This window comes from Lissotriton helveticus, chromosome 4_1 (assembly GCF_964261635.1).
Source record: "Lissotriton helveticus chromosome 4_1, aLisHel1.1, whole genome shotgun sequence".
In the NCBI taxonomy this organism is placed as follows: Eukaryota; Metazoa; Chordata; class Amphibia; order Caudata; family Salamandridae; genus Lissotriton; species Lissotriton helveticus.
The window spans coordinates 1,390,657,788-1,390,683,332 of record NC_136063.1 but is presented as its reverse complement, the minus strand read 5'-3'; the positions used below and the strand labels follow the sequence as shown (position 1 = coordinate 1,390,683,332).

The window sequence follows — 25,545 nt, the reverse complement described above, 5'->3', positions numbered from 1 at the left end:
CAGATGTAAATGCGCTAAGCGCCAAGATATACAGAACCCCTGAGGACATAGAAGCTCCAGGCTCCAGGATTATTTTAATTTATGGTATTTATCTCACACGCATCAGTCGGGGCTCTAGATGTAACCCAGGCCTTTCGACTTTTATTTATTTATTTGTTTTATGCGTTTTTATATAGCGCGGACTTTACCCGAAGGTGTCAGAGCGCTTCACAATAGGAGCAGTAATGTTACATGAGGAGAAAATTGCAAGTGAACAAATTACAAAAGCAAACGTTACATTACATGAGGCAATAGTGACAATTGTGAGCAAACAAAATACAAGAGGTAGCAAACGGTACATTACAGGAGAAAAAAGTGACAAGTGTGCAAGTTACAAAAGCGTACAAAGTACAAGTAGAAGTATAATACTGCAATAAATGGCAGACACTCAAAACACAAGAACAAACGTTACGTAGGCAATGGTGGCACTTGTGCAAGTATCAAAAGCAAACAAAATGCAAGAGGTAGCAAACAATATGTTACAAGAGAAAAGTGACGTGTGCATGTTACAAAAGAGTACAAAATACAAGTAGAAGGATAATACTGCAATAAATGACAGACACTGAAACCACAAGAACACACTGGGAAGGCACTTCCATAGTCATGGAGAATAGAATTTCCTAAAATGGAAGGACTTCCTTCAGATAATAGTGAGGGCGTGAATTAAATTTGGAAGTGTCTTTGAAGGAGGAGAACTTAGAGGTCAGTTTTTAAGGCCTGGGAGGAGGTGGTGGTCTGGAGCTGAGGCGGAAGTGAATTCCAGATTCTCACCGCGTTGCCTGAAAAGGATTGGGCCATCGATCTTTCCTTCTTGAAAGTGGGGGGTTCAAGCAGTAACCGTTCCGCATTACGTGATGGTCTAGAGCCTCCAGAGAGTTTCAGTTTATTCGCTAGGTAGCGAGGAGAGGAGGAGTGCAAGGCTTTGTGGGTGATACAGGCAGTCTTGTAGATAGATCTTGCCTCTATGGAAAGCCAGCGGAGGGTGGATAAAATGGGTGTGATGGGGTCGCTTTTTTTGGCCCCATATACGAAACGAGCTTCTGAATGGAGAACAGATTTAAGGGGGACAGGTGGGATTTGGGGAGGCCAGTAAGAAGAGAATTGCAGTAGTCCAGTCTGGAGAGAACCAGCGATTGGACCAGGGTTTTAAGGTAATGCTCCGGGAAGAAGCGACGAATCCCCCAAAGAAGGCGCAGTTGGTATCGAGCAGACTTTGCAATGGAATTGATGTGGGAGATTAGATTGAGTTTTTTGTCGAGTATGACACCAAGGGATTTTGCGCTGTCGACAATGATGGGTTTAGTGTTAAGTAGATTTATCTGATCTATCCATGATTGAACCGGGGGAGGGGAAAGTGAGGAGAAGGAATTCAGTTTTGGAGGGATTCAGAATCAGTTGATGAGTTGACATCCAGTTTTGAATGGAGTTGAGAGTAGAGCTTAGGATGGAGAGATCGTGAGTGGAGGCAACCTTGAGGTAGATTTGAGTGTCGTCTGCATAGAGATGATAGTGGATCCCGAATTTACTTAGGATATTTCCCAATGGTTCTAAATAGAGATTGAACAATGTGGGTGCAAGTATAGAGCCCTGAGGAACACCTTGACCTACCGCCAAAGGAGATGAAACACTGTTCACTATTTTTATCATTTGGGATCTATCGGAGAGGAAGGGAGCAAACCATTTAAGCACAGTGCCCTCCATGGCTAGTGTGTTTCATTTAGCTTGTACCATTCTAACAGCCATTGTGTTTTCTGTTTCTTCTCTGGCTGCCTGTTGGTTTCAACGTGCATTGTTCTTATGAGCGATGAATATGGATTTACTCCTGATATTGGCACTGAGCTTTTTTCTACGTAATTGAACACAGAGATTGTACTCAATGATCTCATGCCTCACGGGGCCCTGCTTGCACTGACCCCCGCATTTGCCAAGAAGAGTGGACGAAAAGATGCATAAATCCTGGCTAGCTTCGGCTGTAATCATCTCCGTGATTTGAGGTCATTGCAGGTCACGTGTTGCTTTCTTACCGCCGTTGTTAGCTGACTGGACTCGTTGACAGGCTGATTTATGGCACCAGGGGTTGCCCCTTTGCAGAAGGCCCAGACTTTGACCTTCGACCAGCTGAGTACACTTTTCATCGGCTCCATCTTCAAATGCAGGCATTATTCGCAGAACTGCACGTGGACGTTTTTGTCTGTTTAAATATCACGCTGTGCTTAAAATCTCCCATACAGTGTCTTTCCTCCTAACTGTGTATGTTTTGTTTTAAGATTAAGGATGTTTTTGAGGCCCGTTGTCACCGAGATCTATTTTTGGCTACGTGAAAGGGCTGTCTCGTGCGTCGTAATTTTAACCAAAATAATAGCCAAGCGTTCTTGTGTTTTTTGTTTCTAAAAGGTTCAATGTGTTGCCTCAGCGAGTGGCCGCGGCGAAACAAGTCAGCAAATATTTATCCCCGCCGTAAATCTCCAGCTCACAAAGGTCCACTATAAATAAAAGACGTGTTTACTGTTCCACTTGTTGCACGTCACTTCCAGACCACGCCCCCCACCCCCAGCGAAGAGCGCAGGGGGCCTTGTTGTGATGTTTCAAACATCCCTAGTGTGACTAATAATATAACGACTCATGACATTGTCTGAAAAAGCAGCCGGAGACAGTCACGGACTTCGCTATCTCCCAAATATTATTGCATTTTTTATATTCTCTTAAATTACAGTCCTTTTTTTTCGGCCCTTCTAAAAAAGTAAGAAAAGGCCAAGGCCGCTCCGTTAGCCTCTCTTAATCGTGTGGTGTACCTTTTACTCACACTGCCTCATTGTTTGGCCCTGGCCTGCCTGACCCAGACAGGGTGACTTGCTGAGCGGTTCTATAAGGGATTTGTTTTTGTTAGACTTTTCACATGTCAATTAACGTTTTTTTGCCTACTTTCAGAAAAGCACTTGGCAAATATGATTGTGTTTGTCCTCGTGTTAAATCAGTCCACGCCGCTTTCCCAGACGGCCTGAGCCTAAGTGAACTAGAAATAGTCCCGGCGATGGGCTGTAAGAGCTTTGCACCCCTTGCCAGCTCAGAACCCTGCCACCTGATCCGAACCTTCTAGGCGTTTTTTCTAGGGTTGCGGCAGCAGCTGTAGTGAGACATCACTGCCTTGAAACGATTGCCACCAGTGGGAAGGGACCAGTAGCGGTCGGTGGTGAGAGTAGCTGCCAGGCGGGTAGGGGCAGGGTGGGGGTAGTAATCTATGGATTACGGAGGATTACAGGTAAGTAAACATATAAATAAATAAAACGCATTTCGTTGCGCGCACTGCAACGCATTTGGGGATCAGTAGATTACTACCTCCCACCCTGTCCCCCCCCTCCCCACGTCACTGCCCGGCAGCTACTCCCACCACCGACCACTACTGGAAGGGACTGCAGGGAACTTGTCTCCTGCTTGAAAAAAAAAACCTCAAAAAAACCAGGACGCCCCTCTTTTTCATTCCTGGCACTCCCCACTGATTAATAGACGTGCCTGCTGGACCCCAGAACATTCAAAATATAGAATCCATCTTGGACATTGGATTCTTGAGGTTTCCCTCTCGCGACACAAGTCATTAGATGGATGACAACAAATGCATATTTGAGGAGTAGGCCACATAAGCATTTTGATGGTGGAGGATAAGTATTTTTTTACTGCATTCATGCCATAGTACAGACTCATTCGTAGAGGCAGTCTTTCAGCTGTAATCCCGTTGCTTTGGTTGAACTAGTCAGACCTCTAGACTAAGCCTCGGATTGTCACATGACCCCTCTAACCAGCCGCGAGGTAGTGGCTGAAGATGGACAATATGGTATTGTATTGCATTGTAACGTTTACACATCACTTCATATCCTGTTGTGTGGTGCCAGGGCGCATTGTTGGATGGATGGCATACAACACAGGGGTGACTGCGTGGTTGGCAGAGTGTTGTATTTGTTGCTACAACAAGATAATATTTTTGTTCCCTCTGCCCAACTAGTAGTGACATTGGATGTTATTGACATACAGGAGGAGCACCAGTCAACCAATTCCGACCAATTATTTAGGGACAATAAAATACAACTCTGCATGGACCACACTATAGAATGTTTACAATTGCAGTAAATGGAGGATGATGGTGACTTCCACTGTAGAAGGCAGACATGGCTCTAAGGAAATGGTCTCTTGTTCATCTTGTGAATTTAAATGCAGACAGATCCAAGCGCCCCAAAATAGGGATTTAACCTCCGGTGAGATCCACTTTCTTTTGGTATGAGGGCGTTCATTCCTGGTCCCTTTTATGGTCAAGGAAATGGGACTGTATGGTTCCATCACTATGAGAGGATCGTTTGTCACTTCTCATCTAGACTCGAGCACCGCAATATTTTCTTTCTCAGAGCCCTGATACAAGTTGTGATATAGTGCTTATAATTGGTGACACAATGTTCATGATGACTTTACCACAATGTGAATCCTACACTTGAACCTAGCAGTGATCTCTTAAGTTGTCACAGAGGAGATAAATCCTAAACAAAGTAGGTGGACCGGTTCAGCACTCTGCTTTCTAGATTGTGTACGTGATTGCTTGGATCTTGCAGGCATAAAGTAAAGTCCACATTTGTAAAGCGCACAATCACCCGTAAGGGTCTCTAGGCGCTGGGGGCCGTCGGGAAGATTAAGCGAGCTATTGCCCAGAGTCACATGGTGCTGGGCTACCCTGCCGCCGGAGCCGGGGATCGAACCGTGGTCCCCAGATTCCAGCGTCAGTCGCCCTGGCCGCCCTGGCCGCGGCGCCACACCTCTCCCCTAATTTTCTGTAAGCTTTCATTGCTGATGTCTTTGGTCAGTGATCAGTAGTTTAAAATAATTTATATTCTCGTGGATAATGAGAATATAAAAGTTTAAAATTCCATCAGCTCTTTATTTAATGTAATCTATTTAAAAGGCAAATATTTAGCCTCCTATACCATAGGTGGGTTATCATACTGAAAAGACATCTTAAACACCTAAATATGAAAACAAAATATTATCTGTAGACCAGCTATCATATTTATGCCTGTAACAATAGTTACCTTGGAGACTTTTAACTCTGCCACCTGCAATTTATTATTATGTTTTAGTTTAATGTACTGTATCGCAGTGATGTCTGGTGAACTTGGAAGTGTTGAGGTGTAAACTGCCTTCCTTCTTTGCGAAGTAAGCAGGGAGGAAGCCAGCTAAGAAAGCGAGGAGGTTCACAATGAAGAGTTGAAGACAAAAGATTGGTGGTGTCCAAAACTCCACCAGGATAAGCTGTCTTACCGTCTTCCAAGACCCGGGGACAGGTTGTTGCCAGGTGGGTGTCTCGGCACAGAATTGGGGGAGATAAAAGGAGACTTGGTATTATAATTTGAAGTCTTTTCCATATCGTTTTTCTCCTCAGTTATGTTACATTTTAATTTACTGGGTATTCATTTAATTAAACCTTACTTAAAGGATAGCTCATTTGAATAGCGAGTATATGAGCATTGAAACCTGAAGTCATTGGGAAAAGAACGATAATGAAGACTTTTTTGTTGTTTTTAGTTGGATGAAATCTTAAACACACTCGGAAATGTTTTTTTTTTTAGTTAAGCACTGATAATTTCCAAATAGCAATGTAGGTTAGCAGCGAACTAGGTAACTGAGAAGTCAAGATAATCAAGGAAAGAATATGGACACAAAGGACAGAGTAATAAAAGAAGAGAAATATGGTTTTCTTTTCTGGTTACTTATTATTTAGTACCTTCCTTCTCTAGCGGGCTGCAAGCCTTCTAGTGGAGTGTGGAAGGAAGTCCATTACCACAACCCACATAGAGAGAAATACTATAATACATTCTAAGGTCAAGGACCATATGAGTACACTATCACATGAAGATTTAAGAACAAAATAGTAATAAAGAACATAGAAGAAAAGAAAATCTGGAAGACTGTTCAGCTCATTTATCGTATAGCTCAACTGCTAATCTTACAGCTCCTACCTTTCTTTACATGGTTCTCAAGGGAGGAGGAGGGGACTTACACCATGGTCAAGTAGTACCTATTGCAGCACAGTTTTGATATAGATTGGCTACTGAGATTCTGAACATACACTAACGACATTTTTCAGTATTTGTGTGGTGTCAGACAGGCCTTACCTTTGCCTAGGATTTTAAGACTCACCCTTCCTAAGAAAACTTTGAAAAATGGTGCCATTACACTGGATTTTTCAACATAAATCCACAAATGTTTTGACTAAAGAACTACGCATATGGAGCTAGTTAAGAAAATTGGGTTCTTCAAGGGCTTTAATGTATTGTTTTAGCTTCTTTCATCGCTTAGCCGCTTCCAAATAGATCCTCAGTCATATCTTATGACAGAGTCTTCATGGAAGAGACAGGATGAACAAATTATATTTTAAAGCTCCTTGTGACATCAACGGGAGTAAGAAGCCCTCTTATGATTACTGGAGTCACAGGCCTTGTGGTCGGGCTAGACATTTCATACAGGCTCATATAGCAATACTAGCCAATACCAAAGCATCAGAGTTTACACTGATTGTGCTCGGGGCTCAAACATCAGAAGTGATGATATAAAAATACTTCATTCATATAGATGATTAGACGGCGGTCGCATATAAGTCATGTAAAGAACATAGGAAGCGTGCTCTGGTCCCATGCAAAAAAAAAAAAACAGCAGTAGATCTGTAAACTCACATTGTCCTAATTCTCATCTTTAAATACAGAAATGCTGTCATTTTCTTAGAAACATCACCTTGGCAGATTCTGAAAATAGACATTTTACAACGAACTGCAAAATTGGATAAATGACCTCAAGTCCCGTGAACAGGTGATCTCATTTTAATCAAGACAGCATCTGTATTTTTATCCCAAAAGAGATTCTCCTTTTGCGTCTGCTTGTCATTTTTACTAGGCACTTACATATGCTACAGCAATACATTAACAGATCTTGCCTTTCATGCCCACTTATCATCAAATACCAGGGATAACTGTAGCATTCAGGTATTTAACCTCAATTGTGCAAAGGCTAGCGAGAGCTAGAATAAAGTGGGTCGAGGATGGACCGTTGTTATGCCATTGAGAGACACAATTTTGCCCACAATCAAGTCACAGAAGTGCCACCATTATGCCAAAATTTCAGTGATGAGTCATCTTAATGCCTCTAAGAATAGTCACTGTATGTCACTTTTCCGTCCCCATAATGCTAGAAATAGCAAGAATGTCACTTAGAATGCCTATAATATGTCACTATAGGGCCATAAAATGCAGGGCAGTAAGGATGGGTCAAGGACTGTCCACAGTATGCCACTATTGGGCTGCCATTGTGCCATATAAAGCTAACATGTCATCTCATACGCCCACCTAATAATATTGGGCCACTATAATTCCATGTCAAGAGCATATGATATTGTCAGTATGAAGCTACATTATTGCAGAGCTTGCATGGGTATACACACAATATGTGATGGTAAGGCCCCATTGTATCCAACAAAACACAATCTAAGAGCGCACTCACACAGTTAATTGCTTCCCCCACTATGTATGTCCTGAGTAGTGGCAGTAATCCCATCTCCAGGGTGGTCCTCTAGGGTCCTCGCTCATATCATCCCTTGAGGTGGAAGCCGCTCATGATGGCCTCAGTGGAGGAGAGTTGTGTGACTTGGTACCAACTTAAGCAGATGGTGCAAGGCCTCTCCATTATTAAAGAGACTTCTGAGACGCGGAGGTGGCTGACCAGCAGCAGGCGCAGGAGTGGACTGAGACTCAAAGGAAAGGCTAGGCAGGCAAAGGGGGTGTGGGTAAGAGGGACTGAGGAATCAGAATAGTGGATATTGTTTGCGCTTTCGAAAATTGTCAAATGAATACATTTTGCATTTGACACATGATTAGGTTCTGGGTCATGCCAGTCGAAAGACCATGAGGAGAAAGAGGGAAGGCGTGGCAGTGTGTTGACTAGTTACCAGTAACATTCCGTACAGAGATCCCTGCTCATCTGCTACATTACACTCCCTACGCTCTCTCCTGCTCTCCTCTTGTGCCTGTTTTTTGTGAATGTGGTTCTGCTTTGGTAGTTTCAAATGATGGGTTGGGTATAGATATTTCTAGGGCAAGTGGAGAGACAAAGACATTACTTTTTTAATGAGCATGCTTTGTTGCTATTCTGAAATAATGACTCATCTTCAAGAGCTGAGACGGTAGATGTCGGAGGCTGGCTTAGTATATGGTCCACACTAACTTAAGTGGAGCACCTTGCACTAACCCGAACAACCCTTATGGTGATTTTCGTGGTCTTAGACAATCTTAGAAAGCTCGCTGAGTGGTAGCTGTGGAGAGCAGCCTTCAGGCTTAGTCCAGAAGGAGTGTGAAGCAGCTTATTTTACAAGTACTAATCATGTAGTGTAGGTTAAGTGAAAAAGAACCAAACAGTGTAGTTATAAAAATATATATATTATTATAAACACTCGCTAACAAATTGCAATATCTCCTCCCCGGAGATATAATCACAATACACACAATACTTCAGTAGTAAAACAGGTAAGTAGCACAAATGCACAGTGGTCACCGGGGGGGAGGAGGGGGGGGGGGCAGACCATATACTAATAAAGTAGAATGTGACCCACAACCGAAGTTGAGACTGGCCCCAGAAGACTTAGAAGAGCCGGGGATCCAAGGAACCACCCAAGGTAAGTACCCAGAAACCTCACGGAGGCCATGCGTAGAGTGAAACACGACCGCATGCTCCATATTAGTCAATGGGAAGTCGTGGTTGGGAAGAAGGAACCTTCCCAGAGGATCCTAAAGAAACCCAGTGAAAGATGGAAGGTTGGAGAGTCACCCCACCCGTGGATACCCCGGGAACCAGGATACCTACACCAGGGAAGCCGGGTGCATAAGTGCGAAGTGATGTTGGGAACCGCCGTAGACCACAATGGAGGACTACATTAAAGATGCTGCTGGCTAAGAATGTGAAAGGGTCCGGTGGAATCCAAGGGTGGATTCAGGATGAGCGGTACCCACAAGCAGAGAGGACAGAGTCAATGTCACTCAGGAGTGACCAGGAGGCACGGAAGGCGAATGCCCACCGATGTCAGAAGACACAGGAGAGTTGACGTTGACCTCGGCACTGCCGCTGTGCAGACCAGGCAATGATGTGGAAGACCAGGAGCTGTCTCACGTCGGATGCCAAAAGCAAGGAGGTCGGTGTCTGCCAGGAACACAAACAAGCCTTGGCAGCAGCAACAAACGTGACAGATGAAAAAGGTGCGATGTCGGGACCAGCAAGTTTCAAGGGACTCACCACAAACAGGCAAGTCAGAGTAGGACCCGAGCAGGACAGGGAGCCCATTAGAGCCAAAGAAGACCCTCAGGAGGACCCACAGGCCGAAGGCTCATTAGTTGCAAGAGGACCTCGAGCAGCTCACCAATGATGCATGCCCACGGTGCAGAGCATGCGGTGAGGATGAAGATCTTGGTAGCAAGAGAGGCTGGACCTTCCTGGAGCCCGAAGATCTCTGGAGAAGAGAGTCAACAAGCCTTGGCAACAGCAAGTTGATGCAGTGCATAGGGGTAAAGTGGTTCTGACGAGGGATACTGACTTCAAACTTGCTGAGAAGACAGTGCAGGCCTAGAGGGAGTTGCAGAACCACCACCTGTGTTGCTGAAACTTTTAGAGTCTGTGGGAGCTCAGGAATAGCAGACTGATCAGCATTGATGTGGTGCATGCATGGGAATGACTCCATCACTTCAAGGGAGATTACTTCAGGTGTCTTGGATGCCCACAGGCCTGGAGAACAGCCTGTATGCAGCACAGGCACAGATGATGCAGAGGATTGGCAGGACGATGAGACCAGGAGCAGCAAGAGTCTTCCAGATGCAGTCTTGGTTCCTAAAGTGAAGTCCAAAGTGCCCAGACGGTTGAGGATGAAGTGGTTCCCGATCTGAATCTTGTCACACGACAAAACTGAAGAACCACCCACAGTTAAGCCCCAAGGAAAGGGTTGGGATGATATAGGGGTCCGTCCAAGAGCAGGGGCTGGACAGTGGGGAGGATACTCAAATGTCCTATGTCCAGTTTCAAGCCAGAGCGGGAGCCAATGGCTCCCTGAACTGGTTTTAACTGGAGTGTCCAAGGAGTCTAGTGGCGCAGGTAAGCATCCCCTCCCTAGCCCAATACATTAAGCCCTGTCTCTGTGGTCACACCTCCTTGTGACATGAAAACTATTGTCCTACCTTCCCCTGCTTGAGCTTGACTCAGCAGCATGAGGGCATAAGTGTGTCTGTGGTCTGCAGCAGCCATAGCTTGTTGTCAGACTCTGTATGACTGGTACCCGGAGCACGGAGGGCTTCCCGGAGGAGCCCCACCGTGCATGGTTTCATACCTCCAACACAGTTTATGGTGTTGGTGTATGATTCCAACATGTTTGATATCAAACATGCCAGGGTTCTTTACAGCCAGTTTTGAGTTAGCCATTGTGTAATGACACATGGCCATTCTATATATCGTAATGGCTGATGCACTTAGAACGCCTGGGAAATTGTCTCTGGGGATTGTAGGGGTGTCCTGAAAGGCCTGCCTTGGGGTGACTTAGAGGTTATAAGTGTAGTGACCTCAGATATAAGAAAACGTATCTGTCGTAAGTGGTGCTAGCACCAGCTTACACAGGCTGCAATGGCAGGCCTGTAGTCACAATTTGAATGGTCTCCCATGGGTGGCATGATACATGCTTCAGCCCAAGGGTGGCCCCTTGTGTACCTATGCCCTGGGTATCTTAGTACCATATACTAGGGACTTACAAGGTACACCAGTAGCCAATCTGGGGGGTACCTAAGGACTCACCATAGTCCAATTTAGGGAGGAAGCACAGAGACTGGGCTCCGATCCCAGTCATGCTAGTCAGAAAACAGAATGACACCAGCAAAAGGTGGGGGTAACCATGAAAGCCGATCCTAATGTAAGCAAAATTATCAGTTAATAATCTGCACCCTTAAGGAGTTGGAATTCAAATCTCTGAAGATAAAAGGTGTCTACTGTAATTTCTAGACACTTGCCACCCATTTGGAAAGGCAAAGACATTGCAGAGTCATGACATCAATCTGAGTTGATTGTGTTCTTTTTTGTGGTGCTGCTTGACATTTTGTTCTTAGTCTGTGTATCATTGTGTAAACAATGTAATATCAGTTCCTAACTAATTTGAGCAGCGGATTCTAACACTTATGATCTCTTTGGTTTGTGATCCACCTCTTCCCTACTCTTTTATGTGTGTTTTATGTTCTATATTCTCTTTGGCCATTAGGGTGACCATCTTTACTGACACTTTATCCAGACCTCGGCTTTATGTGTGATTGCATTGTTGTCTTCTTTTGCTTCCCTTGATTTAATTAGACCAATACACCTGAGATCAGTGATTTGTAGGATTAAAATTCAGGTCTGGAGACAGTTTCCGCAATGACTTGGAATGAGATGGACACTTCATTGCCAGTGCTAGTAAATGCTGCTTGTGCCTACACGTTAGCTTTAATACCTTTGTTTACACACTCGTTGGCGTCTCCTATATGCAAACATGCCAAGTAGGTTGAATGAAAAGGGTTTTGTGTTTGCACCTTAAACTTGCTAAAAATATAATTCAACAATTGTGTTTTTATACAATGGTTTTCTGTTTTTGTCTTTGGACAGATGTCTCAATGCGTGTACCTATTGTAAAACCAAGCATGCCAGAGGGGACTTGGCTAGTTACCCTATTGATGAGCTAGTTGACCGAGCGAAGCAGTCTTTTCAAGGTAAGGATTTTTGTCTTTCACATAGTGACTGTTCATGGCAGCTGTATTATTTCTCAAAACATCAATATATCAGCTGCTTCTGCTGAAATACTTTGGAGAATAAAAGAAACATTGCATCTTATTTTGTGTTATGTAGTAGCATCAGTGTTTCAGCATAAGTAAACACAAAGAGCTTGCTTTCCTTGCCACTGGGTTCAAGCAAGCCTGGCCGATGAGGGGTGTTACACCGAAACAGGATCCAGGATGCTCGATTCCGGTCTAGGGAAGACCGGCTTGGCAGTTCAGGCTGGACTGTTCCCATGAGGCACCGGGTGAAGACTGATTTGCATATAGCTGGGTGTGAACTGGGGTGGCGAAGTGAGCTAAAGAATGATGATGGATTCAACCCAGATCTGTGACTAGGGGTGAGTGTCTGAAAAGTTTCAGCACTCCGTCCATCATCTCCTTGTGTGTGCTTCAGTATAAGTAAAGCAGGTGACAGCTGTGCTGCTCATTTATAAACCTCTCCTCATTGAATGCCTTGATAGTAGAGTTGTATAAGAGAGTTTCTACCCAGAATGACTCTAGGGTCTGTTGTTTGGCGCTGCCTCTCTTCCCTGCCCTTCTCCCCGTGTGTAGGTATCAATTATTAATTTTCAATCAAGAGCGAAAATTCACCTTATAGGGTCAAGCTTCATTGCCATTCTTTTGCGTCTCTTGTGCTTCCAGGAGCAGTAGGCGCTGCTCTTCTTTGTTATGCAGCTCTGTCCTTGTGTCGCATACATCTAACATGTCTTATGTCCTCCAGCCTCTCGGATTTGTGGATTGACAAGGTGCACTTTGAGATGTCCAATCGCACATTACCAGGAAGCTTCTTAGAAGCTGGAGCAAGAGTATAGGGCATAGAAGCCCCTAGCCACTTTACTCCCTTTCAAAGCTCCTTTAATCAGCAGCTGGAAGCATAAAGGGACCACTGACCGGATGATATCTTTATCAGTATAAACGAGTTGATATAGCTCTTTAAAACTCATAGGGCAGTGAGAGGCAGTTTAAGACAAAAACCCCAACTAAGCTAAAGACATAAGTCTGAAATGTTTTAAAAACGAACCTGCTCATTGGGCAAGGCATTGCACATGCTGATCGCGAGTACTGAGAATGATCTACCCGCAGATGTTTTCATAATGACTTTGGGAGGGACAAGTACGTGTTTACCAACTTATCTCAATGTCCTACCGCAACAATAGATGGATCATATGTTAAGTACTCTCAGTCGTTGCTGGCATCTACGGTCGGGAGAGGGGATCGGGGAGGCGCGCAAAATATTATTTTTTAAACCGTACTCAACGCAACATTCTCGCTCCGGACCTCTAATTTGTAGGAACTGAAACCAGATGCTGGAACTCCCTTGCCCAGTCCTGTGCAGCATGTGACCAGTGCCCTGATTGGAAAGGAGCGGCTTCACTTGGCACTTCACAGCGCACTGGAGGCCTGCACTTAATCTCAACCTATCTCTTTTAAGACAGGTGAATTGAGAGGTTTAAAGTGTGCATGTATGGCTGGCTGCTGCAAGACGGCCGGCTAAAAAAACATGTGCACTTTAAACAGCGCATTAGACAGCCCACTAGATAGCCCACCCTCCTCCTTGCTGCTGTCATTCAGCTGCCCCACCCCATCCTGACACTCTGCTTGGACCGGAGGATAAAAAATAAAATGGTAATGAACTACCATATTATTTTTCATCTCTGGGGCTTTGGGGAGGGGGATTTTAAGTGGAGCAGAGCTCCTACACTCCAACAAAGGAGCCACCCTTGAGTACTCTGGAGACATACTAAAAACGGACATGACTTTAAGTGAATGTCTTACACCCAATTCTAGCCGAAACGAGCAGCCAGTGTAGTTTACTGTGGAAGGATGAAATCTTTGTGGCCTTTAGTAAATCAATGGCTGCTCTTTCTGCAGAATTTGGCATCACTTGCAACGTATTGGTGCACACTTTAGAAAACGTCTCAATAAAAGCATTACTGTAGTGGATGTTAGGACCAACAACCACTCGAAAGATCGTAGATCTATCAGTCTGTACATTGAGGGCCTCGAGAATTATTTCCTTCAGTGCCCTTTTCCAAATATATGTATGTATGGGCATTCATATAGAGCTATGGTAGCTGCAAAGCAACAAGCTCGGTGAAATCGTGGGGGGGAGGGTAGGGGAGAGGAGTACAGAGAAATGCAGTGAGGGAGACAATGCAGACCGAACAAAGGAGATTACCACCTGGGGTCCATCACCGAAAAGTTGCACACGGATGAAGTGTTTGAAGAGGAGTGTCTTAAGATCCTTCATGAAGAGCAAGATCTAGGGAGATTGCTGAGTCTGGTTGGGGAGGGAGTTCAGGATCCTAGAACCATAGCAGAGAAGGTGTTGAATTTGGTCTTCTCCTTCCTTCTTTTTTTGTCTCAAGCACGGTGAAGTCATGGAAACATGGGCGAGGATATGAGACCCACAAATGAGGTATAGCCCCCCGCCACCAGCTGTTGGTGCCTGGTTAGTGTAGTATTTGTATTATGAAAGGGGTCTCAGGGCACCTTCTCTAAGGCAACCCATGCCATAAGCTCAGCAAATCGGTCACATACGTGGCCTTGTATCAAGAAGTACATTGTCTTGCATGTGTGAATGGAGACTCTCACTTTACTCCGTGTCAGCCCAGTTTCTAGAGGCTTGCATTTTAGATATTGATTTGTATATAGGAGAAGAGCATGAGCGTAGAATCGAAGGGAAACGGCCTCAACAACGCGGGCTGAGTCACGTGTGCTGTTTCCCCGCAAGCTGAATGACCCTTGCCTTACTCACGCATATGCCTTAACCACGCATATGTGTAGTTAAAGCAGTGTGTGGTCTAGATGCTGGAATGGGTGGGCCGGATGAGGAAGGATCGGGAGAGGACGCGGTCAGGTAAGTGGGGCTGGTTTTTGGGGGTCATTTTTCAGGGTAGGGTTAGTTTTTCCGGGTGGGGGTGGTGTTTGGGCTCATGGGGGTGGTCGGGGTTCTTTATATGGCATGGGGCAGAGTAGTAGGGCTCAGGACAGGGGGATGGGGTCGTTTTCAGGGGTAGAGGGCCAGTTTTTAGGCGTCAGGGTTGGGATCTGGGATCGGGGTAGCTGTTAGGTTGTGGGGACAGTTTTTAGGCCTCAGGGCGGGGTAAATGGACAGTTTTCAGGGCTGGGGGCAGTTTTGGGCCTCAGGCCAAGGGGAGGGTTGGTCAGGGTAGTTCTTAGGGCGTCTGGGCAATTTTTAGGGCGGGTTGGGGAAAAGGGACAGTTTGCAGGGCTGGGGGCAGAGGAGTGATCTTTACCACACATGTCCCTTTTCCAGTCATGTCTTTACCATGAAAGTGCATGGTAAAGGAATGCGCAGTAATGTTGTGGTTGAGACCGCGTGGTTCAGGCATATATTGTTGAGGCATGCGTTGTACCATCATACAACTTGAATTGAATCTTCAAGTCCCGTAGGAGCCCTTCTACCTGAACCTACTATCTCCGCTCCCACCTTGGCCACTGAGATACGCACCTCATCTTTTCACGGTTCAAATGCTAATTCCACACCCTGAAAAACTCAGTGGTGGAAGTGGTGGGGATCTGAGGGGCATGGCGTGCACTTACTTTTTTAATTTTAGGAAAACAGTCCCCATGCTTATTGTCAAAAGTCAGCTGTCCTGGGACGATTAATTCCAGGAGCTGAAAAGCTTCAGCCAAAGTGTCATTCAGGTAGCCTCCTGAGCTGTGAAACCGAGAGAGGTGAAGACAGAAAAACAAGTCTTATTGACAGGGTGCCTGATTACCTGAAAGAAGTGTTAATGTGCCAAATGCTGAATCTGCAAATGTAAAGGGCGCCTGGAAGCCGGTATTGGCTTTAACACTCGGAATCCCTTGAAACTTCCTGATGATACACATTTATTCATTTTGAGAGGCACTGTAAGGGAGCTACCTGCTAAGATGTGAAGTGTGTTTTTTAAAAGACAGTAACCATAAAAAATTGCTTCCTGGTGACACACATTTATTCTTTTTGAGGGGTATGGTAAGGGAGTTACATTTTAAGCTGTGAATTGTGTGCGTTTAATAGACAGTTATAAAAAATAACAAAAATGCACTATGTACACCCTGCAAAAAATCTATATTTTGTAAACACTTTTTAATCTTAAACCTTTATGCACATTCTGTAGCAGCCTATCTTAATACTGTGTGTAATGCAAGTTTGAAATAATGTCTTGCATGTTCACAGTGCTTTCTGTCACAGACTGGGACCCTGTAGCACTAAACATACGCAAGTCACTATTCTCCATTGCATCAACCAGGATTTGGTGCAGTGCATTAACTAATAGAGGTTTCATATTGTAAGATAGTGTATTTCCCACTGATTAACATATTCATTTTCATGTAACCTGTGTGTTATTTTATATGTAAGTTATCAGAAGGTGAAAGGCTGAACAAAGGTAGAGAATATTTGTTTGTTTTTTTGCCCCGCCCACACTCACTCACCCCACCCCTTGCCCCGCCCCTTACTTGTAGCATCACAGTTCCCATACTTTCTTTACTGCACTTCGACCACTGGAAGAACTGTCGTGGTGCTCAGTTGGTGCACGTTACTCCCGCTCCTTTAAAAGATCAGAAGAGTTGCCTGGTTTTTTTCGGTGGTTGCCGGTTTCCTGTAACGCTGAAGCATGAAATTGCATCCCAGGATGCCATTATGTGATCGCAGTAAATAATTAAGGAGATCCAGGAGCCACCGCCACTTGGCATGCCTGTCGACAATTTATGTGGAATAACGTTTGCAGTAATGGTAACATATGGTCTTCCGGGCTTGATTTACTGCAACTTCATTTGCTGTCTTTCCATCCATTCAGAATGTGATGAATTGCAAAGCATGCCAACTTCACATCTTTGCAGATTACCTGGAGCTTGCTGTTTGCTTATTTTTTTTTGGTTTGGATTTTTTCCATGTTTTTAATCAGATGAGTGTGCGTGATTAGATTTGCAGATGTGACTAAATTTGTAACCAGGGAAGGTCACACTGACACATGTCCTCTGCTGCCACGTATTCGGCTCTCAGGGTTTCTTCCTGCATTTCGATTCTGGTGACACCCTGCAGGGCTGGCAACACACATGTATCCGGAATATCCTAGTATGAAATATGAATCCTTATCTGCGCTGGTGTTTGTGAGAAAAACAGCTGTTTCTGGTGGGAAGATGTTTTTATTGCAGGGATACTGTTTTGCTTTGATTGCTAGACATCTAGTCCCAGCGGACTTGATGTGCTTTCGCCCATGGGCCAGTTTTTGTTTTTTTACAGTGATAGTAGCCATCTCATCCCACTGCCCACAGATATGGTTTATCAGAACAGGACAGTATGTCTTAAAATAGAAGTGTTGGAGCATGATTAAAAGCCTCACTTTGGAAAACCAGTGGATACAATCTAGGAGTAACAAGAATGAGGAGATTTCTTGTGGTTGGAGGTCCCACTGCCTATCAACAATGTCAGCAATGTTTGCAACTTTTATTTACTTCTGAGGTTGGTGACAACGTGACTTAGAGCATAATGGCTGTCAGGGGAAAGTCCCATAAAATGAATAACACTCCTCTATCCTAAGGTTGTAGTATGGGCAGGAAGAAGGTGGTGAGGGAAAAGACACAAGAGTACATTAGTAGAGTGGTGTGCATAAAAAAAAATTAGCTTATAAGCCGCAATCTTTATTCTGGGCCCGGCCCCACAACCCGTCAACATAAAAAACAAAATAGCTGGAATTCACTAAATAATTTTCAGAATTGCAATTATCGATGATCTTTAAAAAACACACGTGCTGCCTCTGAAATTGTACTCTGCTCATGACCTCACATATGATATGCCTTTTGGGATTTCAGTTCGTAAGACCTCACCAACGCCGTTGTCATTACGCATTGTGATCCTCAAGCACATCACATTCATACGTCCCTAGCGCACAAATACTGCACACATATCGGTAAACCTATGTGATTACCAGCTCACATGTTTGCTGGACCACTGTGCAACCTTGTTCTCTTTTGTACCAAAATGCCCTCCAGTCCTACATTTGACTATTCTTGTCCTGCGTGTCTTCCGCTGGTTCCCATTTCTTGCTGCAGCGCTTTCTGCAGGAAGATGAAAAGGTTGTTATGTAAGGAAATGGAGACTGTACACCTAATCAGTGGTTGAAACATTACATTACCAAAGGACATATTCTTGTCAGGAATCTCTGTAGTGGAAGTTTGATTTCAGCATGTTTATGCAGAGTATGTGTATATCTGTGTTCAGGATTTTTGATAAAGGTGCTTACGTACAAGCACATGTCTGGAAAGGATACAAGTAGCAAATACTAACCCTCCACTTTCCAACTAACAGACTAACGTGCCCACTGCTCAAATTAATTTTGATGTTTTCCTATATTAATTCCCCATTAATCCAGTTTGAGTTCCGGAGTAGCGTACTACCCACCAAAATGAGCTCCGACACCTCATAAGGGGTAGCAAGTGCTAAATACATGCAAACCTTCCCAATCCAAATAACAAACTCACATGCCCACCGCTCAAATAGAAATTCATATCTCCCCATACTAATTCACCATTAATCCTCTTTGGGTTCCGGAGTAGCTTGGTGCCCCTGAAAAAGCGTTTTAACACCTCGTCAGGGTAGTAAGCACTATATAGATGCAATTCATATAGATAGATAGATAGATAGATAGATAGATCCGCTGGTCACTTTCAGCATTATTAAAGGGCGAGGATATGTGGGAAGGTCCATGCCAGTGATGTATGTAGGGAAACGACCAGCATTTCAGGGGAACACACATTGCATACCTAAATAGCACGAGTACATGTAAGTAAAGGAGGTATGGCCTACCTGAAATCAACCATTACAAATGCCCTTCAGATGTGAGTCTTTGGGAGGCAGTGCGACTATAATGGAAAGGCTGTTGAACATTCAAGTCCTTTAGCATGAATCCTCTGAAAGTGGACCTGCCTGTAAATCACCAGACAGCACTTACTTTGCTCACAGACCGAATGCAGGCAATAGTAGTGTCAGTAGTTGTACTTTAAAAACTGTGAGGGAATGTTAATGTACCAGATGACATTTAGATTGTCTACAGTGAATATAATGCAAATAAAGTTCAGAGGAAAGGCTACAAATATAATTGCAATATAATACTGAAGCACTGTCTAAAGCAAGGAAAACAGATGGATAAAAAGGCCAGAGCAAAATGTTCTTTACACCAGCAAATCTCTTGTAAAAGCCGGCATTTTGATCAACTAATTTTTATTAATTTTATAAGAAGACAGCAAGCACCGCCTGCATCCAACCAACCATCTCTGGCCCTCTTGCCTGCCTTCTGCAGCACACATAGAAATAGGAAATAGTGTCAATGGTCCCCCTTCCTGCGCCTAAACAATCCTGTCTTCAACTGTGGCACCATGGTGCATGGGTGCCTGCATTGGCGCTAGGCAGCACATAGCACACCAGTGCAAAGAGAGGGCAGGAAGGGGTCATATGATGTTACATATCATGCATTCCCACCCTCTCCCTGCCACACAGTCCAGCACAGCATTCCTAGGATTGCTAAACCTCTGATCTGTGCCCCTCTGTGCTAGTTTTCAAGGGTCTCTATCTTCTCTTCATGTATTACCTGTTGGCCCTGATGAGTTTGGTCTCAAGCATCGCAGCCTTCTTTAATTTCTCGTCCTGGTCCACTGTGCATCCCTTTCAGTTTTCATACTCTCTCCTCCCCCTTCCAGTGTTTGCTGTAGTGATAAAATTCTGTGCCTGAACGATTCCAACTCCTTCTCAAAGTCTTTTACCTGTACAAACTGTTTGTGGAGTGAAGCAGTTCCTTTTTCCCCGTGTCATTGCACTGTTATTCCTCAACTTTTTTTTAGCAGCACCCTCAGTGTTACCTGCAGCAAAAAGTGCTGGGAAAAGAGTTATCATTTACTTGCGTTGGGCTCTGATTTGTTTCCACCAGCCCTTTCGGTCCTGCATCACTGCTAAGGATCTTCTGTTTACTGCTGTCATTGTCGCAGTGGCGGCTCCTCCACTAAGGCGGAGGAGGGTCGCCCGTGCCGGCCGCTACTGCATTGTCCTAACATTGTGTTGAAAGATTCTCAGTAGCTAGTTTGTGGTTTTGAAAAGGATGATCAGTCCTTGGATATTGTGACATCCTCTACAAAAACAAAAGAGGGACCCTGAAAACAGATACTCAGAGAGGCTGGCAGGGAAAATGTCAATACAGGAACAAAAACCTCTCAGGCAATTTCTTTAAACATTGGTAGCATATCCAAAAATCATTGAAATAAGTACATTGCTCCACACAAAGAAGATATTTTAGAAAAATATATTGTTTCTTTAATTATTTTACATAGATTCCTTAGTAAATCAAAACAATCCGCAGATAAATAATCATCATATATAAATCAATACATTATGTAACCCATAAGACCGATTTCTACATCCATCATGCATCTCCATACAATCCGCTCAATCACACCATTCAAATATAACAGTCTCACCAATTTGAACCAACTCAACAGCATAAACTAAGAAAATTATACAGTTAACACACTATAACAACATACAATAAGTATATACAAAAAAGAAGATACATTTCTTTTTAGTAACACACAACAAACGCCGACGCGCATTTCGGACAGGAAGCCTTCGTCCTGAATTCCTTCGTCAGGGCGCATATGATAGGTATAATCCAATTTAACAGTCTTTATCTTGATTTCAAATTGTATAGACTTCAATCCAGGTTAATGGTATTAGGGGGTTACACAGGGTACTCAGAAATATTCTGAGACGTAATCTGTGGGGGACAATGATATCAAAATTACACATCATAAACATATAAATTAATAAAACAATGCTATAGCTGTGGGCATCTACATCCGAAAAGGAAAAATAGTACGAAATACCATGTACCCAGATCAAGAGTGGCTATGTGCTCAGAAAAAATATAGGTAATGTGCCAAAAAATAGAAAGCAAAGACAAAGATATAGAGCCAAGCATCACCTCGATATAACCTCCACCAAGTATCTCAATCCACTCATTTTGGTAAGTTAGTCCAGATACCGAGCGGAACAAAGGAAACAATGAACATACCCTACTCACTTTTAGTCTAAAGAGAAGACTTAAGTCTATTGAGCGTAGCAATACTGGTCTCCTGGAGCAGATATATGAGAATCACTTTGAGCCAGGTCGCTGTGGACAAATATAAGAAACCTACGTGAAGGCACATATAGTGCTCAAGAGATATCATCCTTGTCAGGCAGGTCTTAATGATCTAATAGGATGATGTACAGCTGCTAATGGCTAAAGCCCACTCGCAAAATAAAGGCAGGACCTATCACCGTTCATTATCTCACCTCGTAAAAACCGTCCGTAGATCGAGTGGCCCCAAATCCAAGCTGGATCAGTACTCGTGGGGGGAATAGACGAGGTCGTCATACATAGGTTCCACAGGTAAGTAGAGCCTCTTCAAATCAGGATTTAACTAGAGGAGGGTAAAAATCTGTCCTCCTTAAATTCACACTGAAAAGTATAAATAAACAAGGCATAAGCAAGTGTGGGGAGGAAGGAAAATACAAGCAAACATCTAGCATGGCGGCCATAGGTAAATGGGTGTAGCCCAGGGTATCGAAGTCGTTACATAAAGGTGCTACACCGGGTTCATACTCCCGCCAACCAGATGACAGGGGCAATCACGTATGGCGGGTAAAAGAATAACGGCCGACTACTACACCCAGCGCCAAAGTCTGCATTATAGCAATAACTAACCGGCTAAGCGATATCAACATACCTTGCTCCGTTACGGCGGTCCTAAACGTCTGTGTCCGTATGGTTCGACAGGCGAAACGCTAGGGGCCCGCACAAGCGTTTTTGGATATATTACCAATGTTTAAATAAATTGCCTGAGAGGTTTTTGTTCCTGTATTGTGACATCCTCACCTCAGCCTCTGGATTCACTTTTATGCCGCTCGTTTTAAGGCTTAATTTCCGCTTACATGCCTACGACAGCGGTGACGACTAAGGGGCAGGGAGTACACAGCCTACAATTCAGCCTTAAAGGTAAATGATTACCACCAGGTCATTTCGGATTATAGATATTTTCTGCCCACCCTCCACCCATAGCTTAACCTTTGCTGCAGATCTGACTAGGCTATGAGAGAGTAATTGGCAAAAACATGGTTTATGGCTGGTGGATATCTACCAGACAGGACAACGTTAAACTATTAGGGTGCATTGGCTGTTGTACTTGCCCTGTTTTATGCATAACTTCAAATACTTTTTGGAGCACTGTTGATTGATACGGATATAGTTTTCTTGTGAAGTTGGCTCAGTCCTTTATCTAGGGAGCAGGCCTTTAGTGGCCGTTAGAGCCTACTACGGAGGGCTCTAAGGTTATTAGAATATTCCGCCTCTAGAAGGCAAAACGTTCTAATTAGCAAAAACAAATGCCTTTCGGAGCCCAAGGGGGTTTAAATCTGCGGGGCTCCTAGAGGCCTTTGTTCACAGCAACAGCTGTGATCAAACATTGGAATGCCGGAGCTCCGGGCTTCTACCAGCCATTAGAAGCCCGGAGGACTCCATTGTTTTCAATGGAGCTCCCAACATTCCAATGTTCTATTACAGTTTTCATCACCTGTCCACCATCCCAGTCGCATCCCACCCTTCAAGAAAATGTAGTCATTCTTGGTGTTGAATTTACCAGTGAACACGGCCTGTGCTAATGGCAGGGTTGGCTTCAGTAATACCGGTGGAAGGGGTTGCGATGCTTTCGTCAGAAGACCTGTGGTCATCCTCCCCGAGGAATGTATCTAAAATGTGAGTGTTGTGGAGCATTAGTCAGAGAGCGGCCTATCCCGCTGGTACACCACATGTTCTCCTCGCACAATATTGCTGCTTAGGTCAGTTATTTTGTGTTTGATACGCCTCCTGTGATTACTCCCATTTGTTGAATGGAAGCAGTGAGGTTATTCTGAGATGGTCATTTATCCTTATTCCTTAAATTGCATCGGCCGGTTTCCATGAGATCTGTTTCTGCTTAAAGAGGTCTCTCTCTCTCACTCTCTTTCTCTCTTTCTCTCTCTCTCTCTCTCTCTCTCTGCCTCTTCATGAAGTTCTCCGGCCCTCCCCATTAGCGAGCGGGAGCCAAGGTTCAGCTGAGGTTGCGCTTTAGAAATTGTGCCTGATCCAACTAATGCTGAGGGATCATTTTGGCCAAACTGCAAGCACTAAATTGGTTTTGGAAGATTATGTTTAATGGAACTTGACCAGCGATTGAAAGATCCTCGGCTGACACTGCTACCTGTTGGGTTTGAAACCGACCAGTGTGAGGTGTTTTCTGGGCAGTAATAGGGCTGTGCAGTGCCAGCAGGCCTCGCTGAGTCGGCAAACCTCTTTACTGAAGCGGAGACTGTCACAGGCAGCTAACCCGCCAATTTGCTGCAGCTCGTGATTGCGGAATGTGCTCCCTGTTCATTTCTTTAAAGCTGCTTGTGATTTTACACTTCTTAGACAACTTCAGACCTGGGATTTACGTCAGGCTGCACATGAAGCAAGGTCTCACAAGGCATCAAGCTGTCCACGCGTGGGATCCTTATTAGATGCTATTGTGGTGCCTGCGGCTACATATTTCAAATAACAATTTTATGACTCCTCAAGTCATATGGAGACGGATTCGCCAATTTCCCATTTTCGTTTTTTGTTCTTTGGTACCAATTTTAGCAGCATCCCATGCAGTGCTAAGCATTGGAATTCCACACCCCAAATGTATTTCCCGATACATTTAAACAAAAGAAGCTGCTTTTAATGTTTGAATCTCAAACTTAATACATCACCAACACTGTTTTCCTCTCTGAACAATGACCCCTTTCCTTTATTCTCTAAGCTCATAACAACATCCTAAATTTTTCACCTTTAATCAGCCAACCTGAGGTTGTTGGACTTATAAAGTTAATTGTCACACGACACCCAGGTTGTTGGGATCCATCCCAGGCAGGGAGTAACCCTCTTGAATAAAGCTGCAACCAGTGCTTATTTTGAGCTGGTGGTTCCCGTTGCTCGGCACCAGCACTTAATTGTCAAAACAGGTGCTTAAAGCGCGAACTCGACCCAAATGTATTGGAGCGCTTTTCATAAGCACCAGTTAAGGACACGTTCATTTTTGGTTGGCACAGGAAGATCAAATGATTCGCTGAGAATCACAGGATATTGAGGCGCCGCCAAGACTCGAACTTGGTTCCCCCCGCTCCAAAGTCAGCAGCTCGGCCTTTACGCCACATCCTCTCCCCACTTGTGGGGTTTCATGGTTAGTAGTTGCTTCTGTTTTTTAGGCGGCGCTAATGGGAGCAATGGGCTGGTGCAAGCTGCCTCCGGATGAGAGCCTTAGCTCTTATGTTTTCACTAATTAACCACTAGCTGCAACTCCACATAGCCGACCACGGTGGGCTGACCCTGGCATTGAGAGAGTGTCGGTGTTTGCCGCGAGGTGAAATGTCCTCAAATCAGTTTTGTCAGTGACACAAGTATTCTCTAAGTTTATCATTTACTCCTATAGTGAATCCTGAATGACAAACCATGAAAAATGAACAAAAAAATCTGCTTCAGATTGCCAGCAAAAGAATAAGATTTCAGAATAATATATAATCCGTGTTTTTCTGAGGTTATGTTTCAGATGCAGTTGGCACTTTGCCTTTAGCATGAAAAAAATAAATTGGGTTCATACAACAGCGTAGCCCAACATTTAGTGTTTATGCACATTCTGCTAGCACAGCACGGGTCTAAATCCATTTTGGAGCATTTCAAAGTTATGTCTGCAATTCAAAAATACAGTGCTAAATGTGGGTTCTTATACTCGCCCAACGTTGTGCTTTTTTCCCTACTTCATCATGGTCTTTACGTTTTGCTGTGTTCGTGTCAAGCATGTCAGAAACCTAAGATCAGAGTAGAGCGAGTTATGGACCCAAAACTGTTTTAGGCCATTTGTCAGCAGTGTCTGCTCATTTGTTCAATACATAAACAGTTACTCCAGGATCTTATAACATTTGAATTAGTCAGACAGCTCCACCTTGTGGCAGACTGTCACGTGCACCAGTGCTTAATTTGAGCCCTGCAAACCACCGGCTCAAATTAAGCACTGGAGACAGTGCTCTCTTATTTCTGTCGGTACTCAGTGGGTGGAAAATAAGAAATGATTGCTTTATCAGGCGAGGATACGTAGTAGACTTAGGTAGTATCTAATATATACTAATAAACAATATGCATTTTAAACAAAGTTTTCTAGGTTGACCTGGTAAGGCTTTGCTCAGCACTCAGTTTCACGGGTTACGTCAGACACTTCTCATGATATGAATGGTCTTTTTTCACAGTGCTAATGTACAGCTCTGTCTGATGCTGCAGCATCGGGAAATCACTGCAATGTGTGGACATTTGTTTTGTGTTAGTAAAAATTAGAGGTAATTGTGTGCTCTACATTCTTGTAAAAGGCTTTAATTGCCTGATTTAAAACAACTGATTAAGAAAAAAGATCATTAACTTATTCAAGACAGATGTGGCTTCAATATGGAATCTGTCTCTTGCCACTGGCTCGTTGCCTGATGAACAAATTGGTCGACTAATTGACGCAGTTTTGGAAACTTGCAGAGCTTCTGGGCAACTGTGTAGTGCTTCAGCTGTAC

The 25,545-nt window shown here is 44.1% G+C and overlaps 1 protein-coding gene across 1 annotated transcript in view; it reads left to right on the top strand.

Moving 5' to 3' along the window:
* CDKAL1 (CDKAL1 threonylcarbamoyladenosine tRNA methylthiotransferase) overlaps window positions 1–25,545 on the top strand; it is a 2,471,408-nt gene that overhangs the window by 1,306,685 nt on the left and 1,139,178 nt on the right. Inside the window, exon 8 of the mRNA XM_078687932.1 lies at window positions 11,728–11,831. Coding sequence (XP_078544058.1) covers window positions 11,728–11,831 — 104 coding nt within the window. The remainder of the gene's footprint in view (window positions 1–11,727; window positions 11,832–25,545) is intronic.